This window comes from Elgaria multicarinata, chromosome 9 (assembly GCF_023053635.1).
Source record: "Elgaria multicarinata webbii isolate HBS135686 ecotype San Diego chromosome 9, rElgMul1.1.pri, whole genome shotgun sequence".
NCBI classification, from domain to species: Eukaryota; Metazoa; Chordata; class Lepidosauria; order Squamata; family Anguidae; genus Elgaria; species Elgaria multicarinata.
Window position 1 is genome coordinate 31,003,427 of NC_086179.1, and position 15,278 is coordinate 31,018,704.

Below are 15,278 nucleotides of genomic sequence, written 5' to 3' on the forward strand. Positions count from 1 at the left end.
TCCTCCAGATGTTTTGGACTACAGCCCCCAACATTCCTCACTATTGGCTATGCTGGCTTTTACTGTTAAGAGCTGAAGCCTGCAATTTCTGGAGAGCATCAAATTAGGGAAAGCTGCTCCAATGGATAGGTTTCAGGACTAGCAGTCACCTCAATGGGGTAGCCTGGAAACAAACATGAACCAGGAAGAAAAGCTGAACATGGTCAAAATGGAAGCTGAGAAATTCCAACACTACACTGCACATGAGCAATTTCTAAAATCAAATAACTTCAAAATAAAGATGATACCAGATCTTAAAGCAGACAAGGAAGATACACATGCTTCCAAAGCTTCACCCACCATCCCGTCTTAGTTTTGACTGGTGTAATGTTCCCATTCAAGTCTGAGACCAAATCCTGATCTCATCCTCAGAAGTCAAAGGCCGTTTTTACATTAAGTGGAAACTGCATTGTTTACCCAGGGTGTTTCTGCTTCCTGTTTTTTGGCACGATTGTCATGGGCGTTATTACATGGATGGAGAGGGGCGACCACATGGTTTGAATTGAATACTTCCCCCTTAAGTGTGCTCTGTTCATTTCAATCGAGACAGAGCCATCTAGTGGTGGAAGATCCCACTTTTTCCAGATATTACCTCTTTAAAAGTGGTTCTTTTCATGACGGAATTTTCAACAGATTCAGTGGGAGACATCCTTGTTGTTCATGACATCATTTAAAACATCCGCAAATTTCGTGAGTGGCCAATCACGAGCGTGCAATAAATTGCTCATTTAGAGGTGCCCAAAGAGAGACAATCTTAGGAAAGACCTGTGAGGCTCTGAGACAAGGTCCTACCTAGCGTGATTACCCGAGCTTATACCTGAGCTGCAGCACTATGAAGATAGATCGCCTCAACGAAGCCCAATATCCTCTGGTAACTCAACTGGCTAGTTCAGTTCACCTCCATGTTGGCACTTGCTGTCTTTGTTCTTACACCTACTTAAACACACAGCTTGCCAGACACCTGAAGGCAGAACTCTAGGCCGACCAGGGAAAAGATGGGCCATGGATAAGCGAGTCACCTCTTAGCCTCGCCACTTGCACTGTGAACCTTTGGCCAGCATAGAACTTGGTAAGGACAATGGCTTTGTCTGTACTACAGGGAGGCCAAGGAAAAGATCAGCTGAGGGAACTATAAACAGATGTTCAATATAACACACGTAATGTCTTTAAAAAGAGTTTTGAATGAGTGCTCCGTAAGAACACAAAGTGCTCCATAAGAACACAAAGGATGAGTAAAGCATCATGAGTATTAAATAGAATTTAAAAATGGGTATATGATGAAAGAAATGGATGATTTCTTTAAAGTAACTTTATCTTATTAAAAACATATTTACATTCAATCACTAGGATTCACTCCATGGGAATTGAATTATTAAAATAGTTAATGGTTAAACACTGACTACAGCACCCTTTTCATAGATTATGACTATAAAACACTGAAATGACATAGTAGGATTCCCAAAAAACACAAGAGCTTCACTTTCATGAAGTTTCCAATGCATTCAGTGGGAAGGAGGTAACAGCAATATCATCTGCTTAAAACACCTAGTGTTATAAAATGCTTTTATAAAGATGTGTAAATATTAGACATTTCAGGAATATATCCACTATGCATCATAATGCATTCTCCTCAAAACATCATTTCTTTACTAAACACACATCACCATTTCACTTTGCCAACCTGAACAATAAGCTAATGGATGTTTTTATTGACTGTTCTAATTGTTGGCTGCTCTGGGATACTTTGAAGGTTAGAGGGGGGTATAAATATGTTCAAATAATTTTTTAAAATTCTACAGCTTGAGTGCCCCTTTTCAGTTAGGACCAGTGAATGATGCATGATGGCTTTTCTGGTCTTGCTTCCTCCAAATGCAAATTTCCAATGGCACTGCATGGTCTTAATACTGCTGAAGATATAAAAATCTTTTTTTTTTTTTGCTATTCTAAAGGGAACATTTATTTTTTGTGCTCAGCATGATTCCCTAAAGGCTTTATACCACTTGACATTGCATTATCAGATTGTTCTGTTTTGTGATCTAGTACTTTGTGCTAGTTCAAAAAGAAATTGCAATGAGATGGGATGGAATTCCAATTGGGGATGTATTTGCATGAAGAACGGCCTACCATTGATCTATCCATAGCTTCCTGGTGGAAAGCTCTTTAAATCATGGCGAAACATTTTGTGACCACTGATATCAGAGGAATGCTTTCTGGGTAGCCAAAACTGTTTCTTGTCATTACCTTTGCCATATGAAGATTGCTGAAAGCTGACTGGTGCTTGGTGCTAGTTTATCCCATGCATTCTACACCAGCAGAGCAAAGGGATGAATTCTGGAGAGGTAGGAATTTAGCTGTATACTTTCCCAGGTTCTTCTGAAGATGCTGGAGATTGCTGCAAGATGATTGGCTTCTTGACACCATGAGCTCTCTACACCAGCAAGCCAACATCTGCACACCACAAAATAGCCTCCTAAACAGCAGCACCTCATAGGAACTATGGCAACCTTCAAATGGAAGAAGCAAAGATCACTTCTACAATAGAGGCAGAGTTTAGGATGGTAACAAGAGCTGGGAAGATCGACAGCAGGGGCTCTGTGGTAGTGATGTACCACCATTATAGACTACACCTGCAGCATGAAACCATTATAGACTACACCTGCAGCATGTGTAAGCTGGAAAGGGGAGAGCATTGGGAGGAATGGGTTTCTACACCACCTCATTAGAGAAGAGGTGGAGTTCTTGGACAGGACATAGAGAGAACTACAGTAAGGACAAATGCAGGAAGAGACTATTAGCAAAGGAGATGATAACAGGACAGAAACTACCTGAAAGACAGGGGCCACCAAGAGAAAGGCAATCATAAGGCATGCTAAACCACTAGAACCAAGAAGTCACTTTCAGTATTTTTCCAATGAGATCCTGAGGGAGGACAGCTGCTGTAGAGCCTATAAGGTAGGTGGTGTTAAGTTCCAATGAACCACTCACCAACAGCACCTCCGTCTTGACTGAACTGAAACTCGGTTTATTGGCCCTCATCCAGTCCATTACTGTACCAAAGCATTGATTCAGAACTGCTACTGCCTTAACTGGATTTGATAAAAAAGGACAGATAGAGCTGGATGCCTCAGACTGCATTTCCACATAACCTCTCCCAGTGGTTTCATGTAGATGCTGAATAGCATTGGGGATAAAATAGAGCTCTGTGGAGTCCCACAGCATAATTGTCAAGGAGCAGAGCAATAATTGCCCAGCACCACCTGCTGGAATCGGCATCCAAGTAGGAGCAGAACCACTGCAATGCAGTATCTCCAGCACACAACCCAGACAGACTATCCAGAACAATAACATGGTTGATGTTATATATATAAAAAACCCACTGAGAAGTCCAAGAGAATTAACTGAGTTACAATCCCTCTGTCCCTCTATCAACAGAGGCCATCCTACAGAGCAATCAAGGACGTGCCTGTTTCAAATCCAGGCCTGATTGAAATGGATCACTTCCATTCAACAATGTCTAGAATTGACTGGAAACCACTTGCCCAGGAATGGCATGTTGGTGATTGGCCTAATGATAATACCATCAGGTGGATTCACAGCTGGTTGGAAAACTGTACTCAAAAAGTACAGGGAACTGAAGGGATGTTTTGAGTGGGGTACTCCAGGGCTCGGTCTTGAGCCTAGGAGTCTTAATTTTTTCTATGAATGACTTAGATGAAGGGGTGGAGGGACTAATACAAAACTGAAAGTGATGGATAGCATCTTGGAAGACCTCAGAAGACAGGAATAAAATTTAAAATGTCCTTAATACAATGGAAAACTAGGCCAAAACTAACAAATGAAATTCAGCAGAGACAAATGCAAAGTTCTGCATTTAGGAAATAAATAAATAAATAAATCATGCCCAAATATAGCTCAAACAAACCTGGCTTGTTAGTACTATATATGAAAAAATCAATCAATCACAAGCTGAACATAATTTAGCAACAATGCAACTGCAAAAAGTACTGATTCAATTTTAGGTTGTGTTTATAGAACCACAGCTTCCAAGTCACAAGAAGGAATTGTCAAACTTTATTCTGCACTAGTGAGCACAGTGTTCATACTTGGGGCAAGAGATCCCAGGCTCATTTCATGGCACTGATTTGAGCCTGGGAAATCACCAAATGGTTGGCAGTCAGGGAATGGAGTGGCTCCATCTGGGGAACTGTGGAGGGCTGGATTGGGGCCGCAGGCTGACTGGAGCTGGAAACCACTTACTAATCTCTTACTAAGCTCAGGCCTATGGGCAAATCCAGTCAGCCTGCGGCCCCAATCCAGCCCTCCAGTTCCCCAGATGGAGCGACTCCATTCCCTGACTGCCAATCATTTGGTGATTTCCCAGGTTTTGCACATTTCCCCGCTATTCTACAAGTCTGAAATGCCTCTCCGAAGACTTGGTTATTGGCAGCAAGAGCTTTAAGTTAAACTCTGCCGGCCCCTTTTGCCTTTGGTTCCACCTGCCAGTGGAATGTGACCCCTGGGAGCTTCTTGGAAATTGTATTTGGTCCTTGGGCTCACAGAGTTTTAACATCCTTAGTCTGGAGGAAATCATGTCCAGACTAGGGATCAAGGACAATAGTCCGAGAGCTTCTGCTATCATTTCAGCTGTGATTTTGAGTACAGGCTGGGCCTGACTGGGTGGAAGAATCATCCCAGGAAGCCCTTAAATGCCAATATAAGCTTTTTAGAGAAAGGCAAATGGAATGTCCAAAATAAGCCAAAACCAGAAAGGCCAAATTACGCATGGTGTGGATAATGTGGACAGGGAGACCTTTTTCTCAAAATATTAGAACCCAATGGAGTCATCCCATGAAACCGAGTGGTGGGAGATCCAGGACAAATAAAAGGAAGTACTTCTTCACACAGCGCATAAATTATGGAACTCACTACCACAAGATGTAGTGATGGCCACCAATTTGGATGGCTTTAAAATGGGGTTGGATAAATTCCTGGAGGCAAAGACTATCAATGGCTACTAGCCCTGATGGTTGTGTGCTACTTCTAGTATTCGAGGCAGTAAGCCTGTGTGAACCAGTTGCTGGGGAACATAGGTGAGAGAGTGCTGTTGCACCATGTCCTGCTTTGTTGTTCCCTGGTCAACAGCTGGTTGGCCACTGTGTGAACAGAGTGCTGGACTAGATGGACTCTTGGTCTGATCCAGCAGGGCTCTTCTTATGTTCATATCTTCTCCTTAGACCATGGAAATGCTTCTCTCTTGAAGTTGTGGAAATGCAGAGGGAGTCTTTCAAGTAAAAAGCTTACAGTCTTAATTAAACCGTCTATATTTATGTCTTCCATGATATAAATAATAATGCACAAGCCTACAGATGAAACCTCTGTTTTCTTCAAAATGCAGCCCTCAGCAAGAAGATGCATCTAGGTCAATATTTGCCTGCTGCTTAATATGCAAACAATACCGAAGTCATGTCTTTTTTTAGTTTAAGGTAAGAGCATTTTCTGAAAGATAATCCTTCCCCTTTGCCATTTCTTCCAATTACATTCTGTTTTCACTTTCTCCCAACATGTGGAGTGGTTTGGAATTCCCTTAATTAGTACAGCAATTTGCTAAATTTTGTTTTTACCGTTTTACAGGATTTTAATCAAGTTTAGCATGGCACTGATTTGATATGCTGTACAAATTACTGCCACAACCTTCAGATGCCAGGTTTTTAAATATTTTCAGCAGTCTCTCTGGATGACATTCATTCTGCACTTTCAAGTCATTGGTGAGTTGACATGATCCAGCAGAAGGCTGCAGCACAAAGCACATTGATGGGATGTAAATTTGATTCATATAAATGGGACTTACTTCCAAGTAAATTTGGTTAGGGGATAGGGTGGCCATGTGCCCTGTTTTATTTGAAGAACTGCCAAAGGACTGCTCTCTATTTTGAAGTTCCACACTATCTGAAGGGCTGTTTAGTCCGAGACAAGTTTACTATCAGAAAGGAGAGCCAGCAGGGTCCTGAAGCCACCCATCAATAGTTAGCACTGGTCAGCAGGCTGAGCAAGGCACGCAAGGCACCTGATCACAGTTGTCCACACCATGGTGAGCTGTACTATATCTCTATTGAAATCCTTATAACAGGGGTGGGTGAGGGATGGGGGGTGGGATGGATCAGGTGGCACCATTGAGGACTGTATTTGGCCCAGAAGACTCCAGCTGCCAACCCTCTGAATATACATAGTTACAGAAGGAGAATCCAACCAAAGCAGTCTTTGGATCACATTTTGCTTTACTTTACCTTCAGCTCATCAGCATCATAGAAGTCTATGCGCACTGCAGGGACCATCCATGTCTGGAAGAGGGTCGCCAGGATCTGTTTTGCAATGGCATCTGCAATGAGGTGAAAGTGAAGAGGGTTCCGTCTGATAGAAAGAAAAGAGAGGGAGAGAACAGCGGTAAATGCTTCAAGCTCCATTTATAAAAGAACCTTCTCCCCCTTTACAACCTAGGCTATTTTGTAATAGGTGTGTGCAGCCATACAATAAGCGAAGATATTTTTTTTTAAAAAAAAATCCATTTTAGTTCGGTTATGGTCTAAAACCCTCTCTCTCATAACATCCAATTTGCTCCTTCAAAGGCTACTAATTCACTCCCACTTTGAGTATTGAAAATGCTAGTCTGATTTGCTCTGACGTTTCTGAATCATCTCAGTGGACTTGGTGTGATGAGAATGTTTTTATCCATGGGAGAAGGGAGAAGAATAAAAGGCACCAGTTTTTTTTGTTTTGCAGAATTAGATGGGTAGCTACTTCTGGTGGTTAGATTCCACACTACTCCAATAATATACATGGGGCACAATCACATGGATTGGTTATCTAATAAAGCTCCTATGTCAGTCAGACATAACCACATGAGTCACCCAACTTGTGTTTCCTTTGTGAAGGAACCCTGAAAAGGCAGGTTCCCTCTAATTGGGATTCGTTGAGTGGCGGTCAAAAACTCTAAGACACGGTTTCTCTCATTATAGTTGCGAGGTGGCAATACCTAGAGGATATGAAGGACTGCCGACTAGTTTCAGGCAAAGCTAATGTACTTATAGGGTAACATCCTCAGAAACAACAGCAGAACTTCCTCATGTAATTCACCATTCATAACACAGTAATAGGCAAGCTTTTCAACCAATGATAAGCAAAGATTGATATGCATGTGCAGAGTGTTCTAAGGATAGGAAAAACAAGATGTTGATGGGTATTGCAATCCTGGAACATGTTCCTTTGTGGTTACTACTCTTCCTGTCCTCGCCGGGAGGCTCACACTCTAATGTGTCAACACTTTATGTTGGTTGAGCAATATATTTTCAGTTACCGCTTGGATCAAATTGCTATAGAAGATTTAATTTATATTGGAAGGGGCTTACAGCAAAACAGGGCGGGCACAGATAAAACAGCCCACCCACTCATTTCCTCAACAGCTTCCAACAGTTGTTACTGGTACAAGCTGGTCCCACCATTATGCAAAGTGTGGCAGATTTCTTGGGCAGCTGGTTTTGGGTGTGAAGAAATGGCAGCAAACTGGTAGTTACTTAGGGTTAATTGTTGCATTTTTACACAAGAGGAAAGGTGCTTGTGGGATTTTCAGCCTCAAAATGCTTTGACCAGTTTTGGTTACTATGTGCCTTGACTGGTACTGGGGTGGTGGAGAGGGCATCATTTGCTGCTCTGTATCAGAGAGCAAAATGTCCTGGTCTGGCACTGGATCCAGCCACACAGAAACAGCTCAAATGTTTCTCTGACAACATCTGAACCTACCCTTTATAAATTAAATAGTACACACATGATGCTGACAAAACTCGCAGATGAATTAAAATAGTCAGAGGCAATGCAGTGCATTTTACAATGCAACACTGAGGAGTGTGAAAGTCTTCTGGAAATATACTACCAAGTGATTAACCCTTTTTTATGTTCACAATTCCAAACAGGAGATACATACATGTTTCAAAAGATTAATATAATATATACAGGAAAACAAATGCCATACAATTGAAGGCTTGGCAGAACGGAGTATTCCCTAAGCAACTTTGTATGGAATGAGTTTTTGTGGCTAGAAACTGAGCTTCATCCAAATAACAACTGGGATTTTAATGTGGGTTTTAATTTGGGGGTGGTGGTATTGTGGTATGTTGTATTTTGGGGCGTTACTGTTGGGAACTTTTTAATTAAGAAATTGCCCTGAACCTCGGGATAGGATGGACATTTTACATTTTTACCCTCACCAATGTGCTTCCTTATTTAGGGAAGGGAGATCAATCTAATGTGTGATTCTCACAAGCAGCAGATGGAGAGATAAATCTGTGTCTGAAATGTACCATTTCAGACTGCAGCCAAGGGCTCACATGATGGAATGCTACTCTATACTAAAATAAATAAACCCTTCCACATAGAAAGCTAGATATCAGAAATAAGTGTTTCAGCCTAGCCGTTTCCTTGACATGCTAGTTTTCTAGGAATGGATAAATTGTGATTGGGCTCCTCACTGCTCTTTTTCAGAACTAGGCCTTAGTCAACAACTATGGTAGGGACCTGGTGATTTTTAGTAAAAGGAATATTTCATACTCATGTACAGTTCTGCAACTTTCCCCTTAGCAGGGAGGGACAGAAAGATGTAAAAGCCGTTGAGACAACAGATGGTCCAGTTAGCCTTTAGCATCTTCTCAACCTTGTTTCAATCTCCTGAAAGGCATAATATGCTCTTGTTTACTTGGAATTCATAAAGTTAAAGAGGTGCACCTGTCCAGTGTAATTTTTGATCCATGGTGGGATGCTTTATAAGGAGTTCCATAATGAAAAGGATGTTTGGCCTGACCATATCCCTTTTTAGAAAAGGAATAAAAGGGGAAGATGTGACCAATGTGCTTCCTGAGTGATCTACTTCATAAAAATGAGTCTAGTTTTTGCAAAATTCACCTGACACTACAGGTTGATTTATTGCCTTTGTGCAGGGTATTTGAATACAAAGAATTGCAATACACTTTTATTTGGTAATCCCAAAGATTCACTTTTGTTCTTTTTCCTAAGGTGTCATTACAAAGAACTACCTGGAAATGTCAATGTATTCATTTGTTCCTTTTTTGGTTCCCCCTTAATGTTGTAGGACATGATGCTTAAAACCAGGGATGGAAAACATCAGGCCTGGGGGTCAAATCCAGCCCTCCAAGTGTCCCAATCCACCCCTCGGGGTTCCCCAGATGGCCACGGCCCCTTCTCCTGGTCCCACCCACCCTTTCCCTCTACTGGAATTGTTTGATGGCTTGTACAGTTTTTCCTCCATTCTAAAAGGTTGAAATGCCTCCCCTAAGGCTTAGCTGCTGGAAGAAAGAGCTTTCAGCTACAATACGCTTTGGTTTTTTTGTATTTTTGGTCCCAGTCCTTTTGCCTTTGGCCTCACCCACTGCTGGAGTGCAGCCCCTGAAAACTCCTCTGAAATTGAATCAAGTCCTCAGGTTGAAAGACAATGCTTAAAACAACAAACAAACAAACAAACAAATGGAATAAAGTCCCACAAGAAAAAAGAACAGCGGGCAAAGATAAGGAAGTATGGAATACCTACAAGAAAAAACAGGGACCACTATAATGATATTGGCTATAGGGAACTCGTGTTTTCAGTTTCCAAGTTACAAGGGTCATTATCCAAAGATCCACCTATCATCAGTGGGGACAGATAAGTACATGAAAATAGGTGCTTTCCCACTGATTTTGGTGCTCATCAGAAGCTGAAATGAATGGTGATATGGAGCTCTATATATACACTGGAAGCCCCATTTGTTTACTGAAGCCAGTGCAACACAGCTAAGTGGGCACATTTTTGCTACTGCTGCCAGTTCTTGTTTTACAAAACAAACTTCTATGGATGGACAAATCTATCAGTTTCGGTTTCACTTAGTTTCTCATTTTTGCAATGTTAAGTTCATTTCATTCCATTTCCACATCAGTTTGTGAAATTTCTGAAAATGATCCACATGAAAATTCTTATGCATTTTCTTGTGCATCTTTGTTAATATTCACATTTTGGTATGGATTTTCCGCTAATATACACATTGCTGGAAGCAAATTCTTTTAATATAATGTGCTTTTGTATGTCATTTTCACTAAGAAGTGTGCATTTGCATTAAAATCCTCCTCATCCCAAATAAGCAATATAGTGCCACAACATTTAAGTATTTAATCAAAAACTCCATGTTTTGGACAAGTATATGAAAAGTACTGTAAGAAAATGAAGTTAGAAGCAAAAGCTTACAGCTTAAGTTTGCCTGCCTTTGATCCTCAGACATTACAATAATAATAATAATTTTAAAAATGTTCATAAATGTACATTTGTGTATATCCAATTTGGAGACCTTATGGACTTAAGAGAAAACAGACCAGGCCAAGGATAAAAACTAAAACAACAATTTGCCAGTTGCCAAGTGTCCTTCTATAGGTAACCCAAGGGAAAGATGACTTCAGCTGACCAATGGGTAAGAAGTGAGCATTGTGTCATTAAAGGGAAATCAGGCATTTCACCAAGATTGTAGAAAAGAGAATGCCATTAAGTTGGAAATGTTACATACTCTCATAGGAGAGATTAGAAAAAAACACACATTTCACTTGAAGACAAAAGGTCAGGAGAAACAAAGTACAAAAATCAGTGAATTGGAAAACACAAGTATTAGAGAGCAAGACCCTCAATTCCTTCCTTCAAAGAGGGGAAACAGCTAAGGATTATGCATAGCCTCTTAGGAATATACACGCACAACAAATACTTTCCAAAATAGAAAGGGGGGGGGACCCAGATCCTTTACTGGTGTCAGTTAGTGAAGCTGTATTGATTTATTCCATTTGAGAAGTTGATATGATGGAGTTCTAAAAGTAGAACACAAAAAAGTTAGGAGTATTATTGTTTCCAAAAACCTGGACCACAATATTGTTACTGGCAGTAGTCTGTCACTGGCAGAAGCCTGTGTCTACAGTTCTTCCTGAATCTGACCTTGTCTCTGAATCCCTTGAATAATCAAGTGCTGCTCTCTGCTCACCTGAACCAATTTAAAAACTTCACTCAAGAAAAAAGAGTGATTAAAATGCCAGAGTTCTTTCATTTAAGACAACAATTCCTACTGTATGCAGCACAACAGAGCGGAGCTATAGTTAAAAAAGACGGTTATTAAAAGGGTAACACATTTTTGTATCATCTATGTTACCCTGCTTTGAGTAAGACCAATTACATACTTTAAAAATAACCCTGTTTAGCCACCTCCTCATGAATTATAGAAATATTCTAGGTAAATTGTGATCTCTACAAACATTTGCTTCTTGATAAATAAGCAATGCTTCTGTGGTTATCAAACTAAGGCTGCAATTCTAAACCTACTCACCTGATAGGAAAATTCTTGAACTCAGTGGGATTAATTTCTGAGTTGACATGTATAGGATTGCATTGTAAATGTTCTATCATTCATTCATTCACTTTTTAACTGTTGTCTTCAAAGTGATTTAGAACCAGTGGTGTAGTGGAATCAGAGCTCACAGGGACACAGTGCTGGCACTTTTTATTAGCAGGGCTGGTGATTTCATCTGCTTCCCCAGTCAAAATTCTCTGTTCTGACTGAGCTTAGTTGTAGTCTTCACATTAGCTGGGGAGAAATTAATCATCCTACCAACAATATATTGTTCCTTGTAATGTCAAGTATTTTGGGGTTAGGTTTGAATGGCCAGTTGAAACTCATTACCTTTACAAAAATCTCGCTCCTGGTGGAGATAAAAACTTCGGCTATTGGGCGGTATAAAAATGTAATAAATAAATAAATAAATAAATAAACTCCTATAATTGGTTTGGGGATATAGATCAACACAGTTACCTGCAATTTTAGATTGTCCTTGAAGGTGTGGCTATGGGGACTATCATGATGAGGGCCTGCATTTCCAATTTTACATCTATGCCATTGTTTAGAACTCAGAACATTGAAGGAACATAGTGACACAATGAAAACACAACATTAAAACCCATTGTTGTTGCTGTTGTTGTTGTTTTAATCTTCACTGAACAGACTGAGCAGTACTAAAACTGCAGCCTCAATTAAAAGACTTAGTGGAATAAAGTTTTCACCCTTCCCAGAAGGGTGTTTGGGGTTGAACAAGCTTCCCGGGAAGTGGGGATTCAACAGCATTGGGGCAATCGCTGAAAAAGCCCATCTCCTGGTTGAGGCTAATCTTGTATCCACTGCTTATAATCATACCCTGGGCAGGACCTCATTGACAGATCTTAGAGCACTGGGAGGGCAGTTCATGATATTGGAGAAGATATGCAGGCATAACATGTTTCCTGAGGACTCAGGCACCTCCATCTGAAACCATCTGGACTGGTAAAGCTTGGCAAGATATGTCAGAGAATCACCCACAGTCAAGAGCTGATACTACCACTAGGATAGTGGTAGTATCACTATCACTATCTATCACTATCACTTTCATACTACCAGTATCACTGCAACCGTATGAAACCATTGCTTATATAGCAGGTAGCACTGCAAAACTTAAAAGTTTCCGAGGTCACAATTATCTCAACATGGGGCTGTGAAAGGCTGATTTCATGAAGTGAATGTATATATGAAAATATATGGTATCTCCCTCCAGTTTCAAAATGTCAACGGGCCTAGTGCATCCTCGTGGTTATACAAGTGACAAAACTGGTCCTTGTTGGCTCCGCCTTTGATTAGTCATGCTTGTGTGAGGACCAAATAAGGCAGGGGTAGGCAATGTGGTGCCCATGGGCACCAATGCACCCTCGGACAGCTTTCTTGACACCCGCCAAGGTGCCCTATCCCTTTCCACTTATTTTTTTCTTAAGACATTTTATTATCAGCAGCAATTTCTTTTAGAATAAGCAAGGGGCTCTGCTATTGCTTTGTTTTGTTTTGTCAGAATGCAGTAGGACCCTCTCCTGAATGAGCACTGTTGAGATGACAGAGAGCTCTGAAGAGAAGAATTAGAGCACAAGAGAACTTCCCGATAGAACCACTAGGTGGCAGTACATTATCTAAACTTTATATTAGTGTTGCTGTTTGTAGCTCAGTGGAAGAGCATGTGCTTTGCACACAGAAGGTCCCAGGTTCAATCCCCCACATCTCCCAGGAAGGCTGAGAAGGACTCCTACATGAAAACCTGGAGAGAGCTGCTGCCAGTCTGAGTAAACAGTACTGAGCTAAGATGGACAACTGGTTTGGCTTTGTATAAGGCAGTTTTCTATGTTCCTAAATGCATGCTATATAACAGGAGTAGGCAGAAAGTAGATGTGCAGATGTTTTGGACTTCAACTTCCAGAAGCCCCTTCCAGCATGGCCAATAGCACAAAAAATCTGGAGGAACAGCTGAAGAAGGATGCTCTCTAAGGTATGGTGGAGGACTCTGTCCCATTGCCAAGTAATGAAGCAAGATTCCTCTGGCTGTCCGGCCAGCTTTTGTATGTGGAATTGTGGGAAGGGGAGGCAGCTTTGTTCTTTGCCTCAAACAGCAAATGTCTTGGGCTACCCCTTTGCTTGCTTCATGGTGCAAGCAACCAAACCAGGAAGCCTTTAATTATTAACCACAGTTCCCTGTTTTGTCTGGACTAGGAAACGATTATGTCCAATTTCAAATCAAGCCAGGATATTAAACAATGATTTGAGGTTGCTTTAAAATCCTGGCTTACTCTGAAGCTGGTAAAACATAAGTTCCACGTTGTATAGAATAGGAAACTATTGTTAATTAAAGACTTCTTGATTTGATTACTCACAATAGGAAGGGTAGAACACATGAGCTATAAGCTTGAGCTAAAAGTCTCCTTCATAACTCAGCCCATTAAGCCAAGATATGATCATCCAAACAGAGGCAATGCAACAGAAACATGTTTTGACCCATAATTTTTTTAACATCGAGCCTATTTAACATTCCAGAGGAAGTTTTTTGTGTAACCCAAAAGCTTACATATGACACTGTGAATCTTGGTTAGTCCTAATAAAGTATTCTATTCCAGCAGGCCTATCCAGTGAAATTTTAGAATGTTTTAAGGATGTTTTAAAGATGTTTTAATCATGTGTGGTATGTTTTTAATCACTTTTTAACGTGTATTTTATATCATGTTTTTATACTGTTTGTTTTATACTTTGAATGGTTTTAGTTTTTGTGAACCGCCCAGGGAGCTTCAACTATTGGGCGGTATAAAAATGCAAATAATAATAATAATAATGTTCCTAGTTAAGCATCCTAATTGTTTTCAATGTGTTGTTCAGTACTGGATGACTGTGATGTTTGCTAGTTTTATTTCAAGCAAAGATGTTTTCATTATTTTGCTAAGATTAATTCACTATTCCATCACCGTAACTTGGCTATTTAGATTTTCAACCCCTCCAAAAATTCCTGCCTTTGGAATAATGTTTGTTTGTTTAGATTCTGCATTAGCAACAGCGTATTTCAAGGTGACTGCTTTGTTTTGTCTTTTTGGTAAGAACGAAAATCCTAAAGGTACCAAACAAAAATAGAAAGGCTCCAGATAAAATGTTGTGAGAGATCATACAGTTGTTCTTGTTTTCCAAGCCTTTCCAGATAATTAATTCATATAATTCTTATCTGGCAGAAAAAAGAAATTTTAAGATAAGAAAAACAAAAGGCTCCCATAATTTAAATACCATAAGGGAGTTAAATACCAAGTATGTTAAATATTAAGAAATGAAATCAGCCATCTCAAAGTGAAAAGCTAATTGGGAAATGAAGATGTTACTGGCATTCCTGGTTAATTTGTATGTCCCTGAACATATGTAATGTAAATGGAGACCTGTAGGACAGCTTCTTTACTACACATCTACAAGTGGAAAATATAACTGATATTAAAAATTATGGACAAAATTCACACAAGCCAATGAGAAGTATAGCTGAATGGTCATCCTGTGAAGGGGTTAGGTGGGATATTCAGGGCAGATAAAATGAAGTACTTCTTCATACAGCTCATAGTTAAACAATGGAATCCATCTACACAAGATGCAGTGGGTGGCATCATTATCATTATCATCATCATGTTTATTTCTTACCCGCCTCTTCCTCTAGATCAAGGTGGGGAACAACATTAGTACAACAATACAAAATAAATCACATACATAAAATTAACTAAAACAGCATATAAAACCAATACAATATTAAAATAACAATCAGGGCATCTTAAAATTCTTAGGTTTAAAATTCATCTGGGTAGG

At 40.2% G+C, this 15,278-nt stretch overlaps 1 protein-coding gene across 2 annotated transcripts in view; it reads right to left on the reverse strand.

The window, feature by feature from the left end:
• The window catches only part of LARGE1 (LARGE xylosyl- and glucuronyltransferase 1), a 397,052-nt gene that overhangs the window by 184,931 nt on the left and 196,843 nt on the right, over positions 1–15,278 (reverse strand). For both annotated transcript variants that reach the window (XM_063133451.1, XM_063133452.1), the window contains exon 5: positions 6,324–6,447. In XM_063133451.1, the coding sequence (XP_062989521.1) occupies positions 6,324–6,447 (124 nt within the window). The remainder of the gene's footprint in view (positions 1–6,323; positions 6,448–15,278) is intronic.